Below are 27,768 nucleotides of genomic sequence, written 5' to 3'. Positions count from 1 at the left end.
AAGCATGCAGGGGCACCTAATTAATTAGCTTGTTTATTGCCATGTTTTCTTAAAAATGTGCTGGGTGCATTCCAGCTACTGCTGCACCCCCGCATGCTTTGCGGCCCGGAGGTTGGGGACCACTGGTCTAAAACAATTATAACTATGGATATTTTAAATATAGAACTGAATGTGGAGCTGATGTACACTCTCAAGAAAGGTTGTGAGGACAATTTACTAGATTCAGAAAAAACAGTAAATGGATGGTGATTTTTAAATTAGTTTCACAATTGCGGCAATATGGAAACAATGCCAGCAACTTGAAATATCAGGGTTCTCTGAGAGTTATAGTGGGTAAATATGAAAACAATGAATGTTTGCAATTCACAATAGATTCATTCAGGAAGTCTTATTATACTGAATTTCCTTAAGGCTAAAATGACTACTAAAAGCTACAAATATAAATTCAATAGAGGGTTGCCCCCATATCCTTTTCAATTTAATATGTTTATTATGTATAACAAAATGAAAGCTTAATTTATTGTTTGATACATTCAAGGTCTTTAGTCAGACAAATTGTCTTTTTTTTTGCATTACTTTGCCCTTGAACTAACAGACTCAAGAATCATCTTGATGTATAATTAACCTAGGTACAGGTGCAATAGTCAAAAGCTCAAGCTCCTGTTATAATTTATTCAGGTTTCATTACAATTTAAAGCTGATTCGAATAAAAAAAATCTGTTTGTTTGTATGTACATAGTACTGTTTGTTATTAACACACTATTCTAAGTTCACAAGTATTCAAGAATCTTATTTGTAAAAGACATATAATGTATTTCAATCAGTAGTTGAAAAATGATCTACAGCACCAATAACTGAAAAAATCTACACTACTAATAATAAATTAACATTATTTATCACATCAGTATAAAACTAACCATTATCCAGGTATTAGGAAGCCAAAATAAACTCAGTAACTACATAACAGAGAATTCAACCTTGATGATAATGGGAACATTTTAGAAACAATAATCAAGAGTGTGGAGTGTTACTTGTTGAGAGGAAGTGTGGGAAGGGGTCATATAAACTGTAAAGCACTGTTCTATCAGCTATAGAAAAAGTTTGCTTATATATGCATAATTTATAGAACATGGCAGGCAGTGGTTAAAAGTACAGGCTTTATAATTCTATGCCTTATACTTTGAGACATGGAGCAGAAAAGCAAGGAGATCTTGATAGTACTTTGTAAATCTCTGGCGGAGTCACAATTGTAGTACTGTGCCCTATGCTAGGGAAGCTGACAATCAATTTCAGGATGAGTTGTGTAAGGAGACTGGCAAAATTGGAGTTGATATTCTGGTAACACAATAGGTTGTGAAGGGATCTGATTGAATTATTTAAAATCCTGAGTAGTAAACTAAAGAGAAATGTCCCACTGGGGAAAGGGCTAAGAACTGGGGGATAAAGAAGGATGGTCTTTGGGAAAGAAACCAAAAGCAACACAGGATTTTTTTTGGCTCAGTGAGTAGTTAGCATCAAGTGCCAAACATCCTCCTTCTATACCATTCTAAGACACTGTCTTGAGTAACTCCTACAGTAATATACTACAAGTGAGATGATTGGCCTTTCATCTCTCTTTGTACCAAGTTGGAATTAAACTTTCTCCTCTGAACCCCACTGACTTCAATGAGAATCACTTCACAATCCCATCCAGTTTAATGCTGTTTTAGTCCATTCTTCATCTACATTATATGTTATGAATAACTGAAGTCAAAACATCAATTCCTGCAGTATCCTTCAGTTATCACCAGCCACCCATAAAAAAACCCATTTATCCTTACTCTCTATTTCCAGTCAGTACCAATATACTAGACCCAACATCATACATTTGCATTTTTATCCACAAAGCATTCTGAAAATCCAATTATCCTATGTCCCCTGTCTTTTCTACCAGTTACATCCTCACAAAAATCCAATAGTTATGTCTTGCAAAAATCTGTGTTGGTTTTGTTTAATCCCAGGTGCTCAGATCTCCTTTTTTCATGATAGTGTAAAGCATTTCTCTGTTGCTGATGTAAGAGACATGCATTTGTTCTCTATCTGCATTGTTTTGATTTTGGTTTGATTTGAGTTGGCTGCTACACTAATTATTCTGTTGCTTCCCAGTTATCTCTCCCTGCTTTTCAAATGGCTGGCATGCCACCCACTTAATCTTCTCATAATCTTTAGAATACCAGGACATATAACTACTGCGACCATCCTCCAGTTCACTAGGATGCAAACTGACACTTGGGTGTTTATTAGCTCTCAGTGCCATTAATATCCCCAGTGCTATTTCTCAACTAATACTAATGTCTTTGAATTTTGTGCCTTCCTTAGATTTTTGGTACCCTAGTATTTCATGAAAATAACTTGAGTCTTCATCTGTCAAGACAGAATCAAACATGGCATTTTGCAGCTTTTACTTTCCTTAAGTTCTCTCTCTTACTGCCTTCATTAACCTGCCTCCAAGATTATTCCATCAAGATTTATCCACATGGCAACCCTAATGGGTATTTGCTTTGTTCTGTCCATTCATCCTCCACTTTCTCTGCAATTTAATTAGTTTTCATTCTATCCTATCTCTGGCATAGGGTGTGGCACCTGAAATGTTAATTCTGTTTTTATCTTTTCACAGATGCTGCCTAACCTGATGAATGTCTCCAGATTTTTTGGTCCCCCAATCTGTGGCTTGCATTCACATTCTCCCCACCCCAGCATACACCATCTCATTCAGAAGTATATCATTATCATGATCTCCAGATTAAAAATTAAATTAACCTAGATATCTTTGGTATTTTTATTATATATGCATGTTATTACAAGTTAACTGAAACAATATTTATTATGCACTTCATAAGAATGTGAATATTCTTGGCAATCGATGAACATAATTGTATAAAGAAAGAGTTGACATGGCTATAAATTATATTTTCTTCTGAAACTTGAAGTTCAGTGATTAGATTATAAAATCACCTTAAGCAAAAATAAAAAAAAATGTTTCCAACTATATAAAGTGAACTATGTTTTGTTCATAAACTAATCATATTAAAAGACTAATGAATTCAATGGGTGTGCTTTATAAGTACTGCATTCAAGCACAAAGAAAACATTTTTGTACATTGAACTGTATGATTATACTTGAAATTATATATAGGCTATCATCGGTCCTTGTAAGGAAAGTCCTAAAATAGCAAATTCTCAGTGTCAAACATGTCTAACCTCCAGGTTCTGGACATTCCATTTATAATTTCTAGAGAACAATCCATACAAAAATAGATTAACCTACTTCATTCAACTATAACACAAAATCGCTGTTATCTGTTTGCTCTTGCTTCCCCCTGCAGCCTCCATTTCTAAACTGAAGCATTTTTTCTGTACCACAGATAACAAAAGTATCAAAGCTATATGGTTGCAGAAATACATTTGCTAAAATATCCAATAAAGTTATTTGGGTGAAATTTACCATCAAGTGTCGTAATCTGATAGAATGCATTAGCTGACTTGAACCCACATGATACTCGTAACGTCGGAATTATTCAGTACAGAAACAGGCCCTTTGGCCCAAATCCACACTGATAATTACATGTTTACTTAATTGAATGCCATTTTATTCATGATACATTTACAGTGAAAGGTTTCATAAGAGCATTCTATATACTTTATAAATTGACCACTAGTTGTACTATTGAATCAACAACTCTTCCTCAAACCAGCTTCATTTGTCTGTGAAGAAATCCATCCTAACGTTTATCCTTAACTTGCCTTTCGTTGGAAGGCAATGGAAAACTAAAAAGGTTGCAAGATTTTAAACAATGAACAATTTATAAGTGTGAATAATGGAAAACTATTATCATGTATTTGCTTAGTTAATAAAGAAATGTCATTGATTTAAAAAGTAATTGACATCAAGGACAGAAATATTTTCACCATATAGAAAATTTTAAGCATATGAAATGTATTGATAGAAAGAATAGTTGTAAAAGATAAATAATGAAATCAAAAAAAGGCACAAGAATGTTGGAAAGGAAGAAAGGCAATTTAATAATTTTTGGATTGCATTAGTAACCCAAAATTTGCAAATATTTAATGAGCCATGAAAATTAAAAATAGAAACTGCAGATGTTGGAAATCTGAACAAAACCAGAAAATGATGGAAACATTCAACAAATCAAGCAGCACTTGTGGAAAGAGAAAGCATTAACATTCCAGGGAAAAGGCCTTTTGTCAGAATTGGGAAAGAAAAATTTACCTGACCTCATTTTGAAGTTTTAAACTAAACATACAAAAGTAAGCTAGCCAATAATATTAAAGAGGATACCAAAAGTTTCTTCAGATACAATAAAATGTAAAACAGAGGCTGGAGTGGATATCAGACAGGTGGAAAATGATGCTGCAGAGGTAGTAATGGGGAACAATGAAATAGCAGACGTTAGGTGTCAGGGGGCATGAAGTGAATGAAGTTACCATATCTAGAGAGAAGGTTCTTGGGAAACTGAAAAATCTAAAGGTAATTAAGTCACCTAGTGCAGATGGTGTACAACCCAGAGTTCTGAAATAGGTGGCTGAAGAGATCATAAAGGCATTAGTAATGATCTTTCAAGAATAAAAGGATTCTGGCATGGTTCTGGAAGACTGCTAATGTCACTCCACTCTTCAAAATGGGATAAAGGAAGAAGAAAGGAAACTGTAGACCAATTAATCTGGCCTCAGTGGTTGGGAAGATGTTGGAGACGATTATCAAGGATGAGATCTCAGGGTACTTGGAGACACATGATAAAATAAGTCATAGTCAGCATTCATTTTTTAATGCATGCATTTCTAAATGACAATAAACGAGGACTGAGTGTCCTCATAATCTAATCTAATCTAATGGTGTCCTCAAGGGAAAATCTTGCCTGACAAATCTGTTGGAATTCTTTGAAGAATTAACAAGCAGAATAGACAAAGGAATTGGTTGATGTTGTGTACCTTTATTTCAGAATGCCTTTGACAAGGTACCACACATGAAGATACCTACCAAGTTAAGAACCCATGGTATTAGAGGAAAGATTCTAGCATGGATAAAGCAGTGCCTGATTGGCAGGAGCCAAAGAGTGGGAATAAAGTGAGTCTTTTCTGCCTGGCTGCCGGTGACTAGAGTTGGTCCACAGGAGTCTGTGTTAGGTCCGATTCTTTTTACGTTATATGTCAATGATTTGAATGATGGAATTGATGGCTTTGTTGCAAAGTTTGTGGACTACACAAAAATAGGTGGAGGGGCAGGTAGATTCGAGGAAATAGAGAGACTACAGAGGGACTTAGACAGATTAGGAGAATGGGCAAAGTAATGGCAGATGGAATAGGGTGTCAGGATTTGTATGTTTATGCACTTTGATAGAAGGAATGAAAGAGCTGACTTTTTTCTAAATGGAGAGAAAATTCAAAAATCTGAGGAGCAAAGGGACTTGGGAGTCCTTGTGCACAATTCCCTAAGGATTAATTTGCAGGTTGAGTCTGTGGTGAGGAAGGCAAATGTGATGTTAACATTCATTTCAAGAGGACTGGAATATAAAGGATGTAATGCTGAGCTTTTATAAGGAACTGGTGAGACCGCACTTAAGTATTGTGAGCAGGTTTGAGCCCCTCATCTTAGAAAGGATGTGTTGAAACCGGTGAGGGTTCAAAGGCGCTTCACAAAAATGATTCCAGGATTAAATGGCTTGTCATATGGAAAGTGTCTGATTGCTCTAGGCCTGTATTCACGAGAATTCAGAAGAATAAGGGGTGACCTCATTGAAACCTATCAAATGGTGAAAGGCCTGGATAGAGTAGATATGGAGAGGATGTTTCCTATGGTGGGAGAGTCTAAGACTACAGGACCCAGCCTCATAATAAAAATTTTGTCCATTTAGAATGGAGATGAGGAGGAATTTCTTTAGGCAGTGAGCGGTGAATCTGTGCAATTCTTTGCCACAGGCAGCTGTGGAGGCCAAGTTTTTATGTATATTTAAGGAAGAGGTTGATAGACCTTGATTGACCAGGACATGAAGGGATGAAGGGATACAGGGAGAAGGCAGGAGATCGGGGCTAAGCGGAAAATTGGATCAGCCATGATGAAATGGTGGATCAGACTCAATGGGCCAAATGGCCTAATTCTGCTCCTATATCTTATGGTCTTATGACCTACACTTTTAAAAGTTATACTGTATGCTAACTATTTTAATAGAAACTATTAAAAATAGATAATTGCATGGTTTTATTTCTCATTATACCTGTAGCAATCAATGTGAAATTATAGAAACATCCCTTTATGAACTAAGAAAATTACAACTGAGCAGCTTCTTTTCAACAATCTGTTATTTAAAATGCCCCCTAAATATGATGCTTCTCAACTGATAAGTGCTAGCAACCAGCAGTTGAAAGCTTCCTAGGTTGATGGATGGATCTTCTGTCTTCAATGAATCCAACATTCCTTCAGAAAGTTGCCCCAGCAACAGTGGCCCCACTCATCAAATAATTAGTTGCTCCATAGTTTGTTCCAGCTGATAAAATGATCATTCATTATCTGATCATTTCAATTTCCTCCAACTAAAGATGCTCCAATTTGTGTTTAAAGAACATTAACATGGCATTAATCAGAAACTGCAGTTGTTCAAAAAAGATATATGATACCTATTTTTGGTAGTAGAAATAATGGAAAGAAAAGTTACAGATGGTGTTAATCAGTTTCAATACATAGAAATTATTTGGCAATACATTTCATTAAAACTTTGCTAGTATCATATTCTTTTAGTATATTATTACTAATCATTTCTCCCAATAGGTAAAATGTCCACTGCAATCTGGAGAGTGCTGTTATAACCCGATATCTAACAATCTGAGGATTGTAACATTTATAGTTAGGTTAGCTATATGTTTATATTGTACAATATGTCACGAAGAATATATTTTGTATCTTACAGAAGCTAGCTCAAAATCATTATCGTGAGACAAAGCTATCAGTAAACAAAGAAACAAAGTCATTTTATTTCTTTAACATAGAAACAACCAAAATGTGCTTTAACATAAATTTATCTATTCTCATAGCCTTTGAACGTAAAATCAGTAAAAGGTGGGATTATTTAAATGAGGAGTCTTCAGCCTTAAAAAAACACATTTTTCTTTCACAAAAGCTGGCTGACTTGCTGAGTATTTCCTGCATTTTATTATTAATGGCTTACCTTTCATGTACAATCACTAGTATTATGTAGGGAAACAAATTGTTTATCTCTTGTTATACCTACAGTAAATACTACTTCAAAAAAAACAAGTGTTTCAACAAATCATATACCCATTATAGAATATGTGGGACAAACACACAATGTAGAAAATGTTCTGAAAATGCAGTACCCATTGCACAGGTAAAATCTAATCATATAACATACTCCAAATTTAAATATTACTAATACAACTATAGTAAGGGTTTATTATATGGTCAAAATAATAAATAAACTTGCTGAATAACTGCCTTCTTTCAAGCACTCCTATCTCCAGCATTTTCTAAAGGGTTAAAACTTAATCCCTTTATTTTGACACATATTTGTTAAAGGGTCACTGCCTGAAAATACATTGCAATTTATCAACTTGTCTGTCCAAGTGACCATTAGGAGCCTACTCTGTGGTGATCTACACGAGATTGAGATTACTTATTTGTAATTCCAACATGAAGAAATCGGAGGAGAACACAGAAATGCAAGACCCACATAAAATAAATTCCAATATTACTTACCTTGTTCAATAATCTATATGGATGTATGAACCCTTCAATTCTCAAGAAAACTTTTCAACCTATGCTCAAGCATTACAAGAGTCTTCTGTAAATTAAAATGGTGGGAAATACTAATGCAGGAATTTACAAGTTAGTTGTCCCCACAAACAATTCTAAGTTTGCGATATGAATTATGTATAGAAGTACATTTCTGTATTTCAGACAGTTAGTTTTACTAAGTAAAACAGTACCTGAACAACAAAAACAATTATTGTCACTAATGCTCATGAACAGTTTAGGTTTATCCCTGTCACTTCCAGTCATAATCAATATAATTGACAAAAGTAAATTACAGGTTTTGATTAGACTGAATCTGTAAATTTGAGGAAAAGTTATAGTGACAGATACTAAATTGAAGTGAACGTAAGTAAACTGAATTAGAAGTTAGTCAAATGCACATCCGACAGTAGTTCAAAAACTGAGTAGTTCTAAGAATCTGAACAGGTAAATTCCTAATTTTGCAATACGATTTTGTTGTTTGAATTTATATTGTAGTGCATTTTAGACAACATAGCTATAAAGGTTTCTTTCAGTTGAAGATGATTGAATATATCCAGATTAGTTTTCATTTAGAAATTAATCAATTTGTGGAATATATTACTGTTGGTTTTCCTATCATTATGGGAATTGATTGTAATTAAACAATAATGAAATTAAATAATATTAATTACAGAAATTGCTGTGAAGCCTGAACATACTTTTCTTAAACACTGACTTACTTTTAATATGCATCAGTAATTTTATATAGGCAAACATATTCTAATTCAATGACCTTTGTGTGAAACTGATATTAAGTCAATTGATTTATTTAAAATCAGATTACATTTATTTTAATAGAATATATATGCAATTCACTTTAACAGATCATGATGTGTTCAGAACCCTGACTACTGAAACCTAAATAGCTATCAGCTTGTAACAAGGTTATCAATCATGCAGCACTGGTTTTGTCCAGTGGCCATTCTGCATATTTTTCAAGCATCATTAGCCATTAACTCATGCATTGTTACTTATATTGTCAAATATAAATTCTGCTGTAATCATAAAGGTGAAAAGCAGAACAAATATGTTTTTCTATCTTAATTATGCATAAATCTGAAGTTCATAGGTAAGTATTCATTATCAGCTGTGGTAACAAAAAGCTGGAAGCTTTTGGAAGGATTACCACTGCTCCCTCTTTCTCTGAATATCCCTGTAACTTAGCTGGAAGCTGGGCAATAGAGTAAAATAAATCCTTCTGAACTCCAGAGGTGGTGTAAAGGATAGTTCTAAGGTCTAAGACCAGAACAATCAGCAGTGAAAAGCAACGACATACTTTGGCACAATAGAAAGCCCTTTCATGATAATGTTCAGTGACCTCTAATTTAGAATAAATGTTTATAGATCCCAACAAAACGTTGCATTCCTATATCCTACAAAGAAAAAAAAAACTTTTATATACTTGCAGTCACACAGCTTTAATGTTGCTTCCTACAGTAAGATGCTGAAAGGAAGATAAACTCTGGATAATGATTGAGAATTTCAATTTTAAATTGGCTTATTTATTGTTTGAGTCAAGTTGTTTTGTCTGGATTCACTTGGTTACTCCAATGGTAATGAGAAGGAAGAAAAGTGCATTTATTTTCTGTTGTGAATTCACTGATTAGTCACTCATTAAGTTACCAAATTTCAATTTGGACTAACAAACAATACTTGTGCTACTTCATAAAGATCACTTTAGATCCACGTTTTCCGGTTTCCAAAGAAAGCTTTCTTGTTTTGTTAAGATTCATTAATACACTGAATGCTGACATGCTATCCTATCAAAGGTGACTCAGAAATTAACCAACGTGTTATGGCTACGTAGTCCAGACTCTCTGAAATACTGTAAATTAGTAAGTAATGAAGAGTGCAAACACGAGGAAATCTGCAGATGCTGGAAATTCAAGCAACACACAAAATGCTGGTGGAACGCAGCAGGCCAGACAGCATCCATAGGAAGGAGCACAGTCAATGTTTCAGGCCGAGACCCCTTGTCAGTCCTGTAATGAAGAGCTCTTATCAAAGCCAGGATTCCAAATGACTTGAGAATAAAAATATCAAACTATTTCACTATTTCCACAGGAAAGTCTCAATACATTTTTTAAAAAAACTTATGATCAGTAGGATAAGTCTATACCAAAGTAAAACTGTTACATAAAAGACATCCAGTTTAACCTTATAAAAATGCTGGAGGAACTCAGCAGGCCAGGTAGCATCTATGGAAAGGAGTACCGTCGACATTTTGGGCCCAGATCCTTCAGCAGGAAGGTCCCGAAACGTCTGTTGTACTCTTTTCCGTAGATGCTGCCTGGCCAGTTGAGTTCCTCTGGCATTTTGTGTGTTGGTTGGATTTCCAGCATCTGCAGATTTTCTCTTGTTTGTGATTAATTAACGTGCAATATTTTGCTGTATGGTTATACGAAACAACGATTTGTTTTAAATGTACAGTGTATAGTATCCAATTAGACTTCACTTCTAGGTGCACTTACTAAACGACTTCGCATTTTTGCTGGGATAGTTACGGAGCCTCTAAAATAATCATCTGCGGAATAGTTCAGAGCACAAAAAGATTTAGTTTACAAAGATGCAAATCTGAAATTGTTGAATATCTTTCGACACCACTACTACTAGAAGTCACTCTGGCGCTTTCGTCTCTTTGATGTGGAAGATAGCACCTCCAACCGAAGAAAACAGACGCACTATGAAATTGGCTTAAATTTCTACCGTCAATGTTGGAGAACGAATGTTCTATATATAGAGAATTACACAATTAGTTTGAATAATTCCTGATCTTTGGAATTTGAGCTTGAGCAAAGAAACTGTGCCTTGTTCTGTACTAACATATTACGCACATGCTTTCTTGAAATTATCACCAATACAAAGTTCCATTTATTTAGTTTTTTTTGTTTGAGTTAAATAATTTAGCTCAGCTCTGTTTTATAAACTAAACAAAAACTAAAAGTGGATTTAATCGATTTGTTCATTTAGTATCCCAGTCCAGGGCTGGAAAGGATCAGTCGGATGGATGGTAGTCATGGTACGGCGTTCAACTCTGCCGATTCTATAACCTATTGCATTTTATTTGCTTAAGAATGCAAAACTTCACATTTTATTGGTGAATGTTTATAAATGATGAAATGTTGTTTTAGTACTAAATTACTATTGAAATTTGCGCAAATCATATTCTATGTGTCATTACTAGACGACATTTAAATCGCAACAGCAATCATTTAAGACCGAAGTGGGAAAAAAAATGAGGCAATTTGTATTTTTGAAGCCATTCATTTACTGCTTTAATGCACCGATTCTCTCTCAGAGCACCTGAATTGGGACCGAACCCGAGACTGGCGTAAAATGAACTGCAACACACACACACACACAAAAAAATGCTGGTGAACGCAGCAGGCCAGGCAGCATCTATAGGAAGAGAGACAGCCGACGTTTCGGGCCGGAACCCTCCCTCTCCCTTAACACTGCCGTGAGTTATCATTGTGTGTGTTAAACTGTTTGAGATCCTGCCTTTGTAGTGTGTATAAATTAGCCGACTATCCACCCCACTCCCAGAACTGCAAAAACTGTTTGGTATTTCTCCGACGGATCACCTGCCCTCAGTTCCCGTCACCTGCCCTTACCCCTGTCTGCGAATCTCATTTATTAACAAGCTAAAAGCTACACAAGGGTCGCATTATTATATCGTTTAGTAGCTTAGTTACGTTACAGAAAAAAAGAGAAATGAGAAACTGTTCACGAGGTCAAAAAGCGTTTAGGAATATTTCGACTTTTCCTGGTTTGATATCAAATTTCCAGTAGTGGACATGTTTTGTCTTCGTTGTTAGACACGTTGGAAAGCAGAAACTTCTGTTTGTTAAATTTTAAACATAAATGCAATTACTTTTATATAATTTACTATAGATGGATTATTAATAAAACTGGCATAAATTATAAAATTGCTAGAATAGATACCGCCCATTCTTTTACTAATGCATAGGAATTATACCTACTATTGGACCAAATGAGTAAAAGGGTCAGGGGCGTGAACTTCATATACAGCTCGGAGCTCAAAGTCTACTGAGGACGTGTAATCATCGCCCTCCTGTATGCCGGACATCTCCAATCACTGGAGAGATACTACCAATAAGGTCTCTAGCACTTACGTCTACCGTAATGAGGTGCTTTATTACAGTTAGTAATGGATGGAATTAATTGCTACTGGACCCGCTCCAGTTCGCAAAAGGTCCGCAGAGACACAATCTCATTGGCTCTCCACTCTGCTTTGGAGCACCTAGTCAACAAAATCACAGGCACACCTCAAGGATACGCGTTTCGCTCACTGCTTTATTCTCTACATCTACACTGATGACTGTGTGGGTAGGCACAACTCAAAGTCATTTATAAATATGCTGGTGACACAGGTAGCAAAGGGGAGAGGTACAGGAGTGAGATAGATGGGCTGGTTGAGTAATGTCGCAACAACAACATCGCAGTTAATGCCAGTAACACGTAAAGAATTGATTGTGGGCTTCAGAATAGGAAAGTCAGGAAAACACCCACCAGTCTTCATTGAGGGTCAGCGATGGAAAGGATTTTTATAGCATTAAGTTCCTGGGTGTCAACATCTCGGAGGATCTGTTCTCGGCCCAACACATCCGATTTCTAAATGGTGCATGAACTCGTGAACACTACCTCGTTATTCTTTTTTGTACTCTTTATTTACTTTGTAGCTTATAGTAATTTTATGTTTTTGCACTGTGTTGCTGCCACAAAACAACAAATTTCAGGCAATTTAAACTGATAATAAACCGAATTCTGACAGGATAAGACAGCCAGCTCAGGTGGGCAGATTACGTTCTTCGCATGCCTGATGCTCGACTCTTGAAACATACTCCATTCTGACCCGTTAAGCAAAAACAAAACGAGGTGCCAAAGCGAAAGATTTAAAGTCATTCCGAATGGTGACAATCTCTGACCTATGACTGCTTTAAGTGGAAAAAAAACATTCAAGTGTTATCGAGAAAGTCGAGACCGTTGAGCGGGAAGGCAGCATAAATACCCGAGGGTCTCAGTCCGAAACGTCGACTGCTTGTTCATTTCCATAGATGCTGCCTGACCTGCTGAGTTCCTCCAGCATTTGGTGTGTCTTGCTTTGGATTTCCAGCATCTGCAGGATTTCTCGTGTTTATAAATGCCTGAGGGAGTGTACTACCACTCATTTTACCCTGTCAAGCAGCTCAGATCAGACCCGAGGCAATGTGCGGGTCGCTCATTGGCCTCATCAGCTAGTTGAGAATCCATCGTTACAACAATAGAAACCCCGTAAAAAGAAAAGTAGCCCATGGTGTTCCTAAAACCATAGAAGTATCTATTTAACGCAGGATTACGCGGGGAAAAAAACAACTAGAAGGAAATCTGAATGCATCTCAATCTTCGAGATCGCAATGCACACCACTGCTTACAAGTTCCGGGCTAGAAATCAGAGTTAACGCTGAGAAGTGATAAATCAGTAGATTTGAAGGAGCTTCGATATATCTACAAGTCAGTTCCGAAAACAGCAATTATACAGATACCACGGAATGCACCCCATATTTCACATCCCCTCGTTCCGAAATCTTGAAAAGTACCGGCTTCCAAAATACTACACTCTGAAATTACTTTCAAAATACTGTAATACATACTGTTCACTTAATGAAGTTCCATAGCAACTACTAACGTGAAAAAATAACTAAACAGCGTGTAAACGGGGGCGGGGGGTAGAATTTCTCTAGTTTCGTATATCTACACCCAAAAAGGCGGCATTTTTCAAGAATTCAGAACAGAGTGTATGAGGTGTACTTTGCCACTGTGATCATTGCGTAATTATACTCTGTTACTTTTAAATGATTCTTAATAGTTAATTAACTACTGCATTAAGAAATATCTCCACCCACCCTCTAAACGCCTCCAACATCTTACTGGCTACTTTTAAAGCACTTGGAGCGTGTTGCAGCATCAAGCCACTGCCGCTGGTCAGCTGATTGATGTATTACTAGAACTATTATTTTTAAGATTAAGAGTTTCAGTCCCTGCAATTTCAATAACAATATACATTTGCAATAAATTAGCAATGTATTAAAACAGTTAATACCCGGAACATTAATTAGTGATACATATTCCACCTTCTAGAATTTTAAGTTTTTTCCCTTTCTCTTAGATATTGCATATCCCGTGATTACTAAAAGATGAAAGCATTACTTACGCGTTGTGACTATATTTCCAATTTGACTATAAAGTACAATCGATATTAAAACATAAGAAATCTTGAGGTGAAATAAGTGCATTGCAGCGCAATTTCCAAGCTGAAGGTTTCCTTGAATGAAGATTGCTTTCTCCAAAAGCTATTTATCGGTCCTCTATGTCAGCGCGTTGAAGTTCTGACGTGAAATAGCCACGGTATGATATGTTTTAGATGCCCAGTGCGAACGTCCCAGGACTATTCTAAAACTCTGCCTCGCAGTTAGTTGACTCTGTCTTATCTGAACAATATACAGAAACAACTACATATGAATAGCAAAGCTAAAGAAGTAAAAGGTATCCAAAGCGAAAATTTAAGATCGCCGATGCTCTGGAAATACTACTCCTGATCAGCTTCGTGTGTTTATATACCCTTCCTCCACGCTCGCTGCGGAAACGTTCCACCCTAGTGACGTTGCGGCATTCTTACAGAGCGGGTCGCTTTGCATACTGCTATTTTACATATTCTTCTCCACATATCGATTCCCGATTAGACAGAGACATAACAAACCGTGCACAGCTTTAATATATCCGAAGGACTTGAAGATATTAATTGATTACAAGGCAGTTTTATTCACAGCCACCACTTGCAGCAAGATAGAGTGGTAAAATGTTATCTTAAGATAAATTAAAATACTGTATAATTATTTGAGAAATACTGCCGAAATAGGTTTGTTTTTCTTGGTTGCACTTCCACAAAGTGAAGGCGAAATAACTGCAATAAGATCTAAAAACTTTTATACCCTAAGGAAGTATTAAATATATTAAAATATAACATGGAGTACCTCGTTATAGTAGGAGTATACGCTAATCCGTTACGGATCGCAATGAACATGCTGTCTTGCGTGTTTCCTCGTGTTTTGATTTTTTTACTCTAAGTTTTCCATTCTCACGGTTGGCAGGAAGGAAACCACCTTATTTGCGTGTTGATTAACATTTAAACATAAGAGAAATGGGATGGGAGGTGTTTGAGGAAGTTACTGAGAATACCGGAGATCGAAACCAAGTCATCAAACGGTGAAACAGATTTGCTGTCTATTCTGGCCAAGTAAATGGCGCATTTCATATCCATAATTAGCCTTCCCGCTTTTTAGTGCTCTTGTTATGCAAGGTACAATAGAAAATATACTTTTAAATAAGTGCCTAAACAGAAAGACGGACCAGTGTTATTTTTGAGATGCTGGTTATTGTGCGCTATTGAAATGATGCGCGCCCAAACCTTCATCGGAAATTGAAGGTTCCCTGTTTTTGGCGTGGCAGCAGGTATGGGGTTGTTAGTCAATACTAGGCATGTTAGCAGAATTCGAGCCATTGTCCAAACTGGGGTTAAGAGATCCAATTGACCCAGCTTTTGATCGGAAGTTCTGGTATTTCTATTACCACTCGAAGTTTAACCTGTTATATAAATTATCTTGTAATCTGAAAGATCATTTGAAGCAGTGGAAAAGAAAATTTTAAAAAGTCAGATTCTGAAAACCTTAAATATAAGATAATAAACGTTGGAAACACTTAGCAGGTGAAATAGTTTACCATTCTACACAGTAGCTAGTGGCCTCACACCAACGGAGGGTAGTCAGACGAAAATTTCATAATAGATTATGAGCTTTTTGTTTGCATTAATGAATGTGGAATCAAAGACCATTTTTTTTAAATTGAGTACTTTTGTGTTCATAGTTCTGGTTAATTCAAACTAATTTGCTGAAATTAAAGCAGTAATATGGTGATTTCATCTGCTAGACTGGTTAACAGTTTCTTCCCTCCGGCTGTGATACTATGCCATCACCAAGGTCATGTTACCAGCACAGCCAGCTGTTTACTGTTTACCTGCGCTGCACTTTTTTAGGTTTATGTGCTGTGTAGGATGCATGGTGAGTGGGTGCACTGTGGTCCAGAGGTATGTTGTTTCATTTGGTTATATATATGAACAGTCAGATGACAATAAACTTGAACTTCAAATGAAAAAAAACATGTTCAAAATCCCTGTTAAAGAGAAAGTCACAAAAATTTTCCTCAATAATTTCCTCCCAGGTGCTGAAGAACTCCTCTCACAATTGTAGTATATTTTTATTCATCATCTTTATTCTACAGGGGATTTTGTTACCTTGACTGTATGACAAATCCATAAAAAATGCAGGGAGCAACACCAGCCTATGGCCTATAGCAACCTCTGAAAGCCTTTCATGTCATTAACAAAGAGGGGTTAAAAAGGATCTTTCTCAAATTTGGCAGTCCTCAGTAATTACTACTTGCATACATTATATACAACCATATGTAAGCTGCAATTTTGATCAATCCATCCACCTAAGTTCCATTGCACCAACTCTGTTCTCAAATTCCCTCATTGCACTTCTGTACCCCATCTCCAAAAAACTTTCCACTTGAGTGGAGTTAACCTACAGGGTAGTTAAGAAACTTCAATCCTCATCGCCTCCACTCCAGATCCAAGATCACTCAAGCATAGTTGTTAAATTATAGTACACTAACAATGCTTGGATGCATGCACATTTTGAAATCAGAAGTTCCATTCTTATCGCCTCTACCAAATGCATAATACCATACCATGACAATCAAGAATTACAGTGAGATCTTGGAAAGTAAACTGGATCACTTTTTAGTGAAGTCATACATTGGTATTGATATTCACTGTCACCTCATGTGTCAAGACAGCCTTCAGTGACTGAGGAAAAGAGTGTTGAAAGGCCAACTAAAACAATTTTTTAGTACAGGGAGTGCACCCTACAATGTTGTATGCTTCGGAGACAAGGGAAAACTTAAGCAGACAACCCAAAACACTAGCAAGGTATCATCATGACTGTCTGCAAAATCCTCCAAATCCTTTGGTAAGATTGGTGTCCCCTCCAAAGCCAACATCCCCATCAGGGACTCTGACTATGCTCAGCTAGTTTGAGTACTAGGGTCACATCAACAACATGCACTCTACTCTGAGCTCCACCACAGGCAATGGTTTAGAGGGCACAGAGAATGTTTTAGAACATCCTTAAAGTCTTCTTGAAAAATAGGACCATAAGACCATAAAATGTAGTGTCCTCTCAACTTACGGGAATACCTGGTTTCTGGCCATTCAAATCAGGGAGACACAGAACACCTTAGCTCTCAGAAATCACACAGAGGTCATCCCAAAGCAACAGATAGAATATAAACTATTTTACCTATTATTTCCCTCGTTCATCAAGCATCACCTAGCCCACCTGTGTTCGACCCTTGAGCCATCTCAGCACCTCCAGCACTGAATGGAAGCAAGTCATTCTCAACCCTGTAGAAATATAAAGTATAACAAGTTGCTAAATTGTTCCTATTGACTGCAATTATGTGCTTCCTAATACTCAATATAAGAAAATTAGAACATTACTCCAGGATAAACCTTTATTCCATAAAGTTCCAATGACTGAACTTGAACATCTTTTTATAATTCCATTTTTCCATTATCTTCACTACTAGATATGCAGATGTATAGTTGTACAGCATGCAATTGGATTGGATTGCAACTTGAATTAAGCACAATCTCAGGAATAATTTCAGTGTCAGAATTACTGGATAAAGGGTGAATGGCAACTGCAAATGTAATGTGCAACTCGAATGAAGTGAGAAACCTGGAAATATGTTCAGTGGGACAATTCAGTAGAGGAAATGAGACACCGTTCAGTGACTCAAACAAACTTACCTGAGTGTAGCAACAGCAGAAGCAAGATTATATTGTAGAGAACACAAGTAACAAACACTGACATCGGTAGTCAACAGGAAGTCTATTGATTGGTATCACAGCTGTTTTTTTTTCCTGCCTGTTGGATTTTTTGATCTTATTTTAGTAAAGAGATGCATGGCAGGACTCCTTAAACCTAATGAATGAATATCCTATGTCTTGTGCAATATCCAGGATATTTCCCACTTCCTGAGCAATCTATACAGGAAAGACCATCAAATAGAAGAGCTCAAGATGCGGATTTGACCAAAGGGATTGGATTGAAAATTGGATCAGTGGGAAAAAGGAAAAGGTGATTATCAATGTGAGTTTGTGACTAGCTGTAGTTCTGCAGGAAAATCTCAAGTAGATAACATGAAAACAGTGGTCCTGAACAGCACCAGGTCCACTGCCTTTCATGTTATATACTTGAAATTTGATTTTAAGAAAAGTGGCAATGATTTGAAGTACACTGATGACACAAGTTTGGCTAGATTGTTAATGCTACAGAACTTTCAATGGACTGGGTTTAATGGAGGCAATGGATATTAATCTGGTGAACCAACAGTTAATGCTTTTGGGGACAGAATTTAATTAAACTCACCAACGTAAAGAGATAAGGATAGCATCCTGAGAAATTCATCACCAATTTTTTGCAAATATTTATACATTAACTGTATACCAATATACACGCTAGTTTTACCCAATTTTTTCTTGACCAATGTTCCCCTTAACCACTTCAAAGGGCAGAAAAGAACTCCACATATCCTATACATAAATATATAAAATAGTACGTTTAACCCTTATTAATGGTTGTTCCAATAATAACCATACAACAGAAAATGCAATGGATTGTACATGAGTGACTCTCTTTTAATAGCTCTATGTATCTGAATAATTTATTGCCCCTCCAAGATGCAGTTAAAACCTAAACCTTTGACAAAGCTTTTGATCATTTTCTTTGGCATGGTGTCAATTTTTGCCTCATTACTTCTTAGGCTTTTACCATGTAGAAGTACCATGCAAATGCATGTAACAGAACATTTGCAGAGAGTCAGAAATAGTAAGAACAAGTCCCACTATTCTATCCTTTCACCATAGATCTGAAACATTTTTCCTTACAAGTACTTGTTATATTTATTTGAAGTCATAGAATGAATTTGTGTCCTCCAATGCACTATCTAAATCTAGGATCTAACCACTTGTTGCAAAATAATTTATCTTTAAATTATTTTAATAGGTTGATCCAAATAAGCTTTTAATTGCACCTGTATATTCAAGTACTTGTGCATATGACAATTTGAATTTGATTTTAAACCTGTGTCCCCTGATTCTTAACACATATGCTAAAAGAAGTTTCTCTCCAACAGAATCAGGTTTAATATCACCAGCATATGCTATGAAATTTATTAACTTTGTGGCAGCAGTACAGTGCAATACATGACAAATATAGAAAAAACTGAATTACAGTAAATATATATGTATATTAAATAGTTAAATTAAAGTAGTGCAAAAACATAACTTTTAAAAAAGTAGTGAGATTATTCAATGTTCATTTAGAAATCGGATGCTGGGTGTGCGCCTTCAGGCTTCTGTACCTCTTTCCCGATGGTAACAATGAGAAGGCAGCATGTCCTGCGAGGTGGGGCGCCTTGATGATGGAAACCGCCTTTCTGAGGCACCGCTCCTTAAAGCTGTCTTGGATACTACGGAGGCTAGTACCCATGATGGAGCTGACTAATTTTACATCTCTGCAGCTTACTTTGTTCCTGCACAGTAGCCTCCCCCCCGCCACCTCCCCTGCCCCCCCATACCACCTAAGTTAGTGGGTGGAGGTGTTGATCTGCCTTGCTCCTTAGGAAAAGTAACTACTTTTGAGTCTGGTGGTCCTGGCGTGGATGCCATGTAGTTGAAAGACAATTATTCACTACTATAAACAACAGGAATTCTGCAGATGCTGGAAATTCAAGCAACACATATCAAAGTTGCCGGTGAACACAGCAGGCCAGGCAGCATCTATTGGAAGAGGCACAGCCGATGTTTCAGGCCGAGACCCTTCGTCAGGACTCCTGACGAAGGGTCTCGGCCTGAAACGTCGATTGTACCTCTTCCTAGAGATGCTGCCTGGCCTGCTGCATTCACCAGCAACTTTAATGTGTGTTGCTTGATTCACTACTATGCTATTTTAACTGTTTGTTCACCATTTTTTAATCAATGCTTCTGAAGTCCCTTTTATTATGTGAGCTCCAGTCCTCTGACAAGCCCATTATCCAGTGCTTTATCAAATGCCCTTTGAAAGGCTTCATACATAATGTCAATTGCATTGTTCTCACCAACATTCAGTTACTCATCAAACCACATCAGCCTATTTAAATACGTCACAATTTGCTTGTCTTCTCTAATGAACCCATTCTTCTTCAACACGCACAAAATGCTGAGGAACTTGGCAGGCCTGGCAGCATCTATGGAAAAAAGTACAGTGGACATTTCAGGCCGAAAACCTTCAGCAGGACTGGAGAAAAAAAAGCTGAGTAGATTTAAAAGGTGAGGGGAGGGGACAGAGAACCACCAGGTGATAAGTGAAACCTGGAGGGGGAGGGTTGAAGTAAAGAGCTGGGAGGTTGATTGGTGAAAGTGACATAAGGCCTGGAAGAAAGAAAAAGGGGGAAGGAGCACTAGAGGGAGATGATGGGTGGGCAAGGAGATGGAGTGAGAGTGGGAAAAGGGGATGGGAAATGGAGAATGGGGAGGGGTTTGGGGGACATTACCGAAAGTTTGAGAAATCCATGTTCATGCCATCAAGTTGGAGGCTACCCAAGTGAAATATAAGCTGTTATTCCTCCAGCCTAAGTGTGGCCTCATCATTATGGTAGAGGAGGCCATGGATGGACATATTGGAATGGGAAGAGGAATTAAAATGGGTGGCCATTCTTCTTCAATTAACTGCCATCACTAATTTATTTCTCAAAGTTTCCACACCACAGAGGTTAAACTAACTGGTTGTTACTGTAAACCTTTACAGCCTTTTTTGAATAGAGTATAACATCTGTTTTGATCCATTCTTCAAGTATACTTCAGCAAATACTTGGAAAATTATGGCTAACACCCTCGTATTTCCACCCTTTTTTCCATCAACAATATAGGATCTAGAGTAGATAATTTATCCCCTTTAAGTACTGTTATTTTTGAGTAACAGTTCAAAATGAACCATTTTTGAACCAGAATTGGAACCTGAGAAATGGAAGTGGTCCACCATTCCATAAGAATATTGGTGAACTGATCTTGGCATCAACTCTATCTATTTCCATGTCCAATCCCTATATTTCTCAATTTAGAATCCCAAAGCCTTTCTATTACAATCTAAAATATATTTAATGGATTGGAGAATTTCAAAATATTTCATCCTTCTGAAAAAAGAAATTCATTTCAACTCACCTTCAATTGCTATTCCTTTATTCTGAAACAATGTCCCATGTATCTATATTACCCATAAATTTTGATAGCACCTCAGCACCTAGTCTGTCAATTCTCCATAAAACCTTGCACATTTCAATAATCTTTTTTTCTAAATTACAGTAAACAGAGGCTCAACCTGCTTAATTTTTCCTCATATCTCAATCAAAACAAAAATTGCTGGAAGTACTCAGTAGGTCAGGCAGCATCTGTAGAATGAAAAAGAGTTAATGATTGAGGACTCAGGCCCTTTCACAATGAAGGGACCCATTTGGGAACTGAAAGATTAACTGCTTGTTTTTCACAGATGTTGCCTGACCTGCTGAGTGCTTTCAAAATCTTTTGCTTTACTTCATCTGCAGTTTTTCCCTTCCCCAGAATGAAGTTGTTGAACTTTCTTTAAACAGCCTTCAAATATACCTCCCTTAAATAAACTAACCAAAACTGTACACAGTATCTTAGCACAAACAAGAGAAAATCTGCAGATGCTCAGATGCAGGAAGTCCAAGTAACACACACAAAATGCTGGAGGAACTCAGCAAGCCAGGCAGCATCTATGGAAAAGAGTACAGTCGACGTTCAAGCCAAGAACCTCAGCAGGAGTGGAAAAAAAAAGATGAGGAATGAGAGTTAGAGGGTGGGGGGGGGGAGGAAGAAACACAAAAGGTGATAGGTGAAACCAGGAGGGGGAAAGTAAAGAGTTGGGTAATTGATTGGTGAAAGTGGTACAGTACTGGAGAAGGGGGAATCTAATAGGAGAGGACAGACAGGCCATGGAAGAAAGAAAAAAGGGGGAAGGAGCACCAGTGGGATGTGATTGTCAGGTAAGGAGACAAGGTGAAAGGGGGAAAAGGGGATGGGGGATAGAGAAGGGGGCATTACCAGAAGTATCTTGCGTTTGGTCTTCTCCATGTACCCGTTTTTATTTACTAAAACTCTTAACATACTTTTTTAAAAATATTCTAACTTGTCTTTCCTGGAAAGAAGAGATGAAGTAAAAGCCATCGCGCCAATCAACCCGCTACTCGACTGAAGGACCGACTGTCCGCCGGCGAGCTGAGCCGGAAGTCGCTCGAGCCGCCGTCACGAGGCCGGACGTTGTCGGCGAGGGTGAAGCGGAGCCGCGGCGCGGGACGGGAAGGACGTGTTCGAAATGGTGAGGCCGAAAGTTGGGGGAAATTGACCAAAGTCAGGTCGGATCGGACTGTGCAGTATGGCACAGGGGTGGGCGTGGGAAATTATCCGCCGCTGGCGGAAGAGACAGCGCCTGGTGTACGTGGGCTTCATGTTGCTTTTCATTCTGATTAGTCACCGAGCCGGATGCAGGCTCTGGGCCTGGGCCTTATCTCGGCGCCGTGTTCCGGTATCCCGGGACCAACGCTCAGCAGGCACCGACCCCCACAGAGACAAGGTGTTCGTGACCCATTGAAACAGCCCAGAGTTCCCGGCCAAGGCCAGGAGGGATTTCTGTGACAGTCATGATTCAGTTTAGCATTTCTTGAATCATTGGAGCACCTCTGAAAGCAAAAAGTATCAATCAAACGTTCAGCTATGTTATGTAGTGACAGGCACATTAAAGTGAATAGCCTCATATTTGGTCTATTTTACTCCGTTATATCTCCACTCTTATGGCATTTCTGCGCTTTTAGAGGGGGTGTGTGAGATGGCCCATGTTCCCCTTGCATTTGTAGGAATCATTGCTCATGAAAGAAAAAGTACTTTCAAGCAGCGCTCATCAGGACTTGCGGAAGGCCATGCGATTCTGCATTCAAATCTACTTTTGAAATATGGGCACTTGATATTTGATTCAAGGAAAGAAACATTGAGTCATGAGGAATTAAATAGATGCTGCTGAGTTCCTCGAGTATTTGTGTGTGTGTGTGTGTCTTTTACGTTGTTGGTCTGTTCAGATGTTTTTGGAGGAATAAGTTATTCAAGATTGTTTAATGTCATTTCCAGTACAGAAGTATAAAGGAGAATGAAATAATTGTTACTCCAAATCTGTGCAGCACAAAAAAAAACAAGATAAAGAACACAATAATAAAAACTAAATACATAAGAAAACTTGTATACATAGATTTATTCTATACTAGACTACGGGGTGACCCATTGGGGCACCCTTTGAGAGAAGGGTAGTGCAGTCTGATGTGACCAGACTGAACATTAAATTTTCCTGAATGCTATTGCTATCATTTTGCTTTGGAAACTGAAGTAAAAAACCTCAGTTTATTAAAGAAGACGTGTAGAAAAGCAAATATAGCTCCTCCTCAAAATTGATGGCATCATTTCTGGTTTATCTGCCACCCTCGTGCCTCTTGTTGTCATTCTGGAGATGTGCTGTCCTTTCATCCCCCGTCTCTTCATCTCTTCTGCTGTTTGTTCTTTGTCACTAATCCTGGATACATGAATTTCTCAGCTCCTTTGTCTCTTACTCTCTCCTCCTCCTGTGCCTGTTTTCGTCATTCTGGAGATGTGCAACCCTTTCATCCCCTGCCTCTTCAGGTCTTCTGCTGTTTGTTGTTTGTCTCTGATCCTGGAGACGTGCATGCCTCTCCTCCTCTGTCTCTTCTCATCTTTTTTTGTCTTGACTCTTTGATGCTGGAGTCGTGCGGCCCTGGCCTCATCCGATTCTTGTTCTCTCCTTCGCCTTGCTGCTTCCCAACGACGTTTGGCGTCATCTCTTGACCTTAATGTCCCCCTTCCCTTTCCACGCGGCATAATAAGGCTGACTTTTTTTTTACCTTAATGCTGGATAGAAGATGTGAAGCACTAACCAAAGGATGCGGATTATTCTTGATGATGTGGTTGGCGCTCTCCTAAATGGACGTGATATAGTCACCGCTGTCCTTTGACTGCAGCAAAGTGTTTATGAGTGTCTCGAAATATGTCATTACAATAAGATTTAATTATCTCTTATTGATAGATGGCAGTTAGATCTGTCCCAATCCTGCACATGCTGGTGGTGATTAGCAGAATGTGACCCCTCGAAATAGAGCTGCCTTGCCCTTTTGCTCTGGTAGGTGTTGCTGCTGAGGCTGGCCGTGCGCATGCGTCAGGCTGTCATGTCCCGATTTCCATGATGGCGGATCGGCTCTCGGGTTAAAAGGGAGCCTGTTAATTTTTGGCAAAGGAGCAATTTTATATGAACATATAACCCTGAACTTTGCCTGCATTCTGTAAGTTAGCGCATTTTAATTCGATTTAGCCAAAAAAAAGTGCCACTGTAATGCACCGTTTGCACTAATTGGAGGTCACAAACAAACTGAGCATGAGAGTTTTAGTAGTCTATAGATACATAAAGTGACACTAGGTACAGGGGTGTCTATACATAAGGTTACTGACAGGAAATGATAAAATCGTGGTGTGTTAGTGGGTGAAGGTGTTGATCAGCCTTACTGCTTGAGGAAAGTAGCTTTTTGAGTATGGTAGTCATGGCATGGATGCCTGTTCCTGATGAGAGTGGGACAACAGCCCACGAGCAGGATGGATGGGATCACTTGCCATTGCTATCCCCCATATACTTGCCCTCAATCACATTAAAATTATGTCCCTGGCATTAACCATTTCTGTCCTGGATAAAGTCTCGGGCTGGCAGATAAAGAAGCTGACAGCGATGCAGGTGGATGCTTCCCTGGTATCATGGATTCTTGATTACCTGACTGGCAGACCACAGTACGTGTGCTTGCAACGCTGTGTGTCCGACAGAGTGATCAGCAGCACTGGGGCTCCACAGGGGACTGTTGTCTCCCTTTCTCTTCACTATTTACACCTCGGACTTCAACTACTGCACAGAGTCTTGTCATCTTTAGAAGTTTTCGGATGACTCTGCCATAGTTGGATGCATCAGCAAGGGAGATGAGATTGAGTACAGGGCTACGGTAGGAAACATTGTCACATGGTGTGAGCAGAATTATCTGCCGCTTAATGTGAAAAAGACTAAGGAGCTGGTGGTAGACCTGAGGAGAGCTAAGGTACCGGTGACCCCTGTTTCCATCCAGGGGGTCAGTGTGGACATGGCGGAGGGTTACAAATACCTGGGGATACGAATTGACAATAAACTGGACTGGTCTAAGAACACTGAGGCTGTCTACAAGAAGGGTCAGAGCCGTCTCTATTTCCTGAGGAGACTGAGGTCCTTTAACATCTGCCAGACGATGCTGAGGATGTTCTATGAGTCTGTGGTGGCCAGTGCTATCATGTTCGCTGTTGTGTGCTGGGGCAGCAGGCTGAGAGTAGCAGACACCAACAGAATCAACAAACTTATTTGTAAGGCCAGTGATGTTGTGGGGATGGAACTGGACTCTCTCACGGTGGTGTCTGAAAAGAGGATGCTGTCTAAGTTGCATGCCATCTTGGTCAATGTCTCCCATCCACTACATAATGTACTGGGTGGGCACAGGAGTACATTCAGCCAGAGACTCATTCCTCCGAGATGCAGCACAGAGCGTCATAGGAAGTCATTCCTGCCTGTGGCCATCAAACTTTACAACTCCTCCCTTGGGGGGGTCAGACACCCTGTGCCGATAGGCTGGTCCTGGACTTATTTCATAATTTACTGGCATAATTTACATATTACTATTTAACTATTTATGGTTCTCTTACTATTTATTATTTATGGGGCAACTGTAACAAAAACCAATTTCCCCCGCAATCAATAAAGTATGACTATGACTATCCACTCGATCTATGCCTCCTATCATCTTGTTCACCTCCATCAAGTCACCTCGCTTCTTTGCTCCAAAGAAAAAAGCCCTGGCTTGCTCAACCTATCCTAATAGACAAGCTCTTTAATCCAGACAGCACGCTGGTAAATTTCCTCTGCATCCTCTCATTCTACTTCCTTGCCATAACGAGGTGACCGGAACTGAATGCACTACTCCAAGCATGGTCTAACTATGTTTTAGAGAGTTGCAACATTACCTCGCAGCTCTTGAGCCCCGACTAATGAAGGCTAACACATTATCCGCCTTCCTTCTTAACAACCCTATCAACTTGCGTGGCAACTTTGAGTGACCTAATGATGTGGACCTCAAGATCCGTCTGTTTCTCCACTCTGCGGAGAATCCTGCCATTAATCTTGTGTTCTGCTTTCAAACTTGATCTTCCAAAGTGAATCACTTTACACTTTCCCATGTTGAACTCCATCTGCTAATTCTCAGTTCAGTTCTGCATCCCATCGCTGTGCCATTATAACATATGACCTACACCATCTACAACTCCACCAACCTTCATATCATCTGCATCCTTCGTGTCATCCAACCTTCTATCTAAACTCCACCAATCTTGGTGTCATCTTATCCTACATTTGTCACACTTTATTCTCCCTACACTTCAATTAATTTCCCCAAGATTCTTTACTCACCTACACATGAGGGGCAATTTACAGTTGCCAGTTATCCTGCCAACCTACACATATTTGGGATATTAGGCGAAACAGGAGTCATTAGAAGAAACCCATTCAGTCAAATGGTGCCAATCACACAAGAGAAAATCTGCAGATGCTGGAAATCTGAGCAACACACACAAAATGGTGGAGGAATTCAGCAGGCCAGGCAGCATTTTGTGTGTGTTGTTCAGTTAAAGTGTGACCATGCAAACTTCACATATTTTCTCTTGATATTAGGATTAAAGCAGCGTTGCCCCAGCTATTGGGGAGTGGCATTAGTAGCTGGCCACTGATTTAAAATGATATAAATCTGCTAATAACGAGTTTTAAGTTATTGACGTTATGATACTATCTCCAGTGTTATTTATAAGAAGCTAAGAGCTCCAGCTAGGTGTTAGTGTACTAGAATGATGGAAGTTGATGGCACAGCAGTTACTTTTACTTTTTATACAGAGCCTTGCTCATACAGAATGTTATCTAGAATTTCATTTAACACCCAAGCACTCGAAATGTTTGTAGGGTCTCTGGGTGTAAAAGCTCCCCCTTAAATCCACTCTAAATCTTTTACTCCTTTCCCTAAACCTATATCCTTTAGCTTTAGTCACCGCTGACAAGGGAAAATCTTACAGAATATCCTACCTATGTCCCTAATTTATATACGTCAGTGATGTTCACTGTTAAGCTCCTCTGCTCCAGGAAAACAGACCTCTAGTCTCCCCTCATGACTAAAACACTCCATTCAGGCAACATCCTGGTGAATCTCCTTTGCCCCCACTGTCACATCTTTCTTACAGCAAAGTGACCAGAACAATGCACGGTATTACAGTATTCCACCAGAGGCCTAATCAGTGTTTTATAAAGTTGGAATATGAACTCCCCCCCCCCCCCCCCCCCGTATTAACTCCAGATTGCCCCTGTGAATTGAGCACTGTTGCTGCAAGATGTAGTGCCTATACAGATGTTCCAAGATGCCGTTTGTGCATTGGTTTCCCTACAGTAGAGATGGTCACATTATGAACACTGATTACAGTACAGTAGTTTGGAAGAAATGTAAGCAAAGAAGGTGATCATTCAGCAGAGTGTTGTAGAAACACTCAATCCTCTCAGTATTTAGATTTAGGAACTTTGTGCTAA

General features: G+C 38.6%; 2 protein-coding genes across 9 annotated transcripts in view; one reads left to right on the top strand and one right to left on the bottom strand.

The window, feature by feature from the left end:
* flt1 (fms related receptor tyrosine kinase 1) overlaps positions 1-22,380 on the bottom strand; it is a 165,842-nt gene extending 143,462 nt beyond the window's left edge. For 2 of the 8 annotated variants that reach the window (XM_072262974.1, XM_072262973.1), the window contains exon 1: positions 14,061-14,624. In XM_072262974.1, the coding sequence (XP_072119075.1) occupies positions 14,061-14,142 (82 nt within the window). In that variant the 5' untranslated portion in view covers positions 14,143-14,624. Of the gene's footprint in view, positions 1-14,060; positions 14,642-14,880; positions 14,959-17,265; positions 17,370-20,128; positions 20,258-22,130 lie in introns of those variants that run through there. The other 6 variants (XM_072262967.1, XM_072262968.1, XM_072262970.1 and 3 more) reach the window with 6 other exon arrangements.
* pomp (proteasome maturation protein) overlaps positions 22,310-27,768 on the top strand; it is a 32,660-nt gene continuing 27,201 nt past the window's right edge. Inside the window, exon 1 of the mRNA XM_072262975.1 lies at positions 22,310-22,404. Within this exon, the coding sequence (XP_072119076.1) occupies positions 22,402-22,404 (3 nt within the window). The 5' untranslated portion in view covers positions 22,310-22,401. The remainder of the gene's footprint in view (positions 22,405-27,768) is intronic.

This window comes from Mobula birostris, chromosome 7, assembly GCF_030028105.1.
Source record: "Mobula birostris isolate sMobBir1 chromosome 7, sMobBir1.hap1, whole genome shotgun sequence".
NCBI lineage: Eukaryota > Metazoa > Chordata > Chondrichthyes > Myliobatiformes > Myliobatidae > Mobula > Mobula birostris.
Note: the sequence above shows the minus strand (reverse complement) of the source record. Positions and strands in the feature narration are given on the sequence as shown.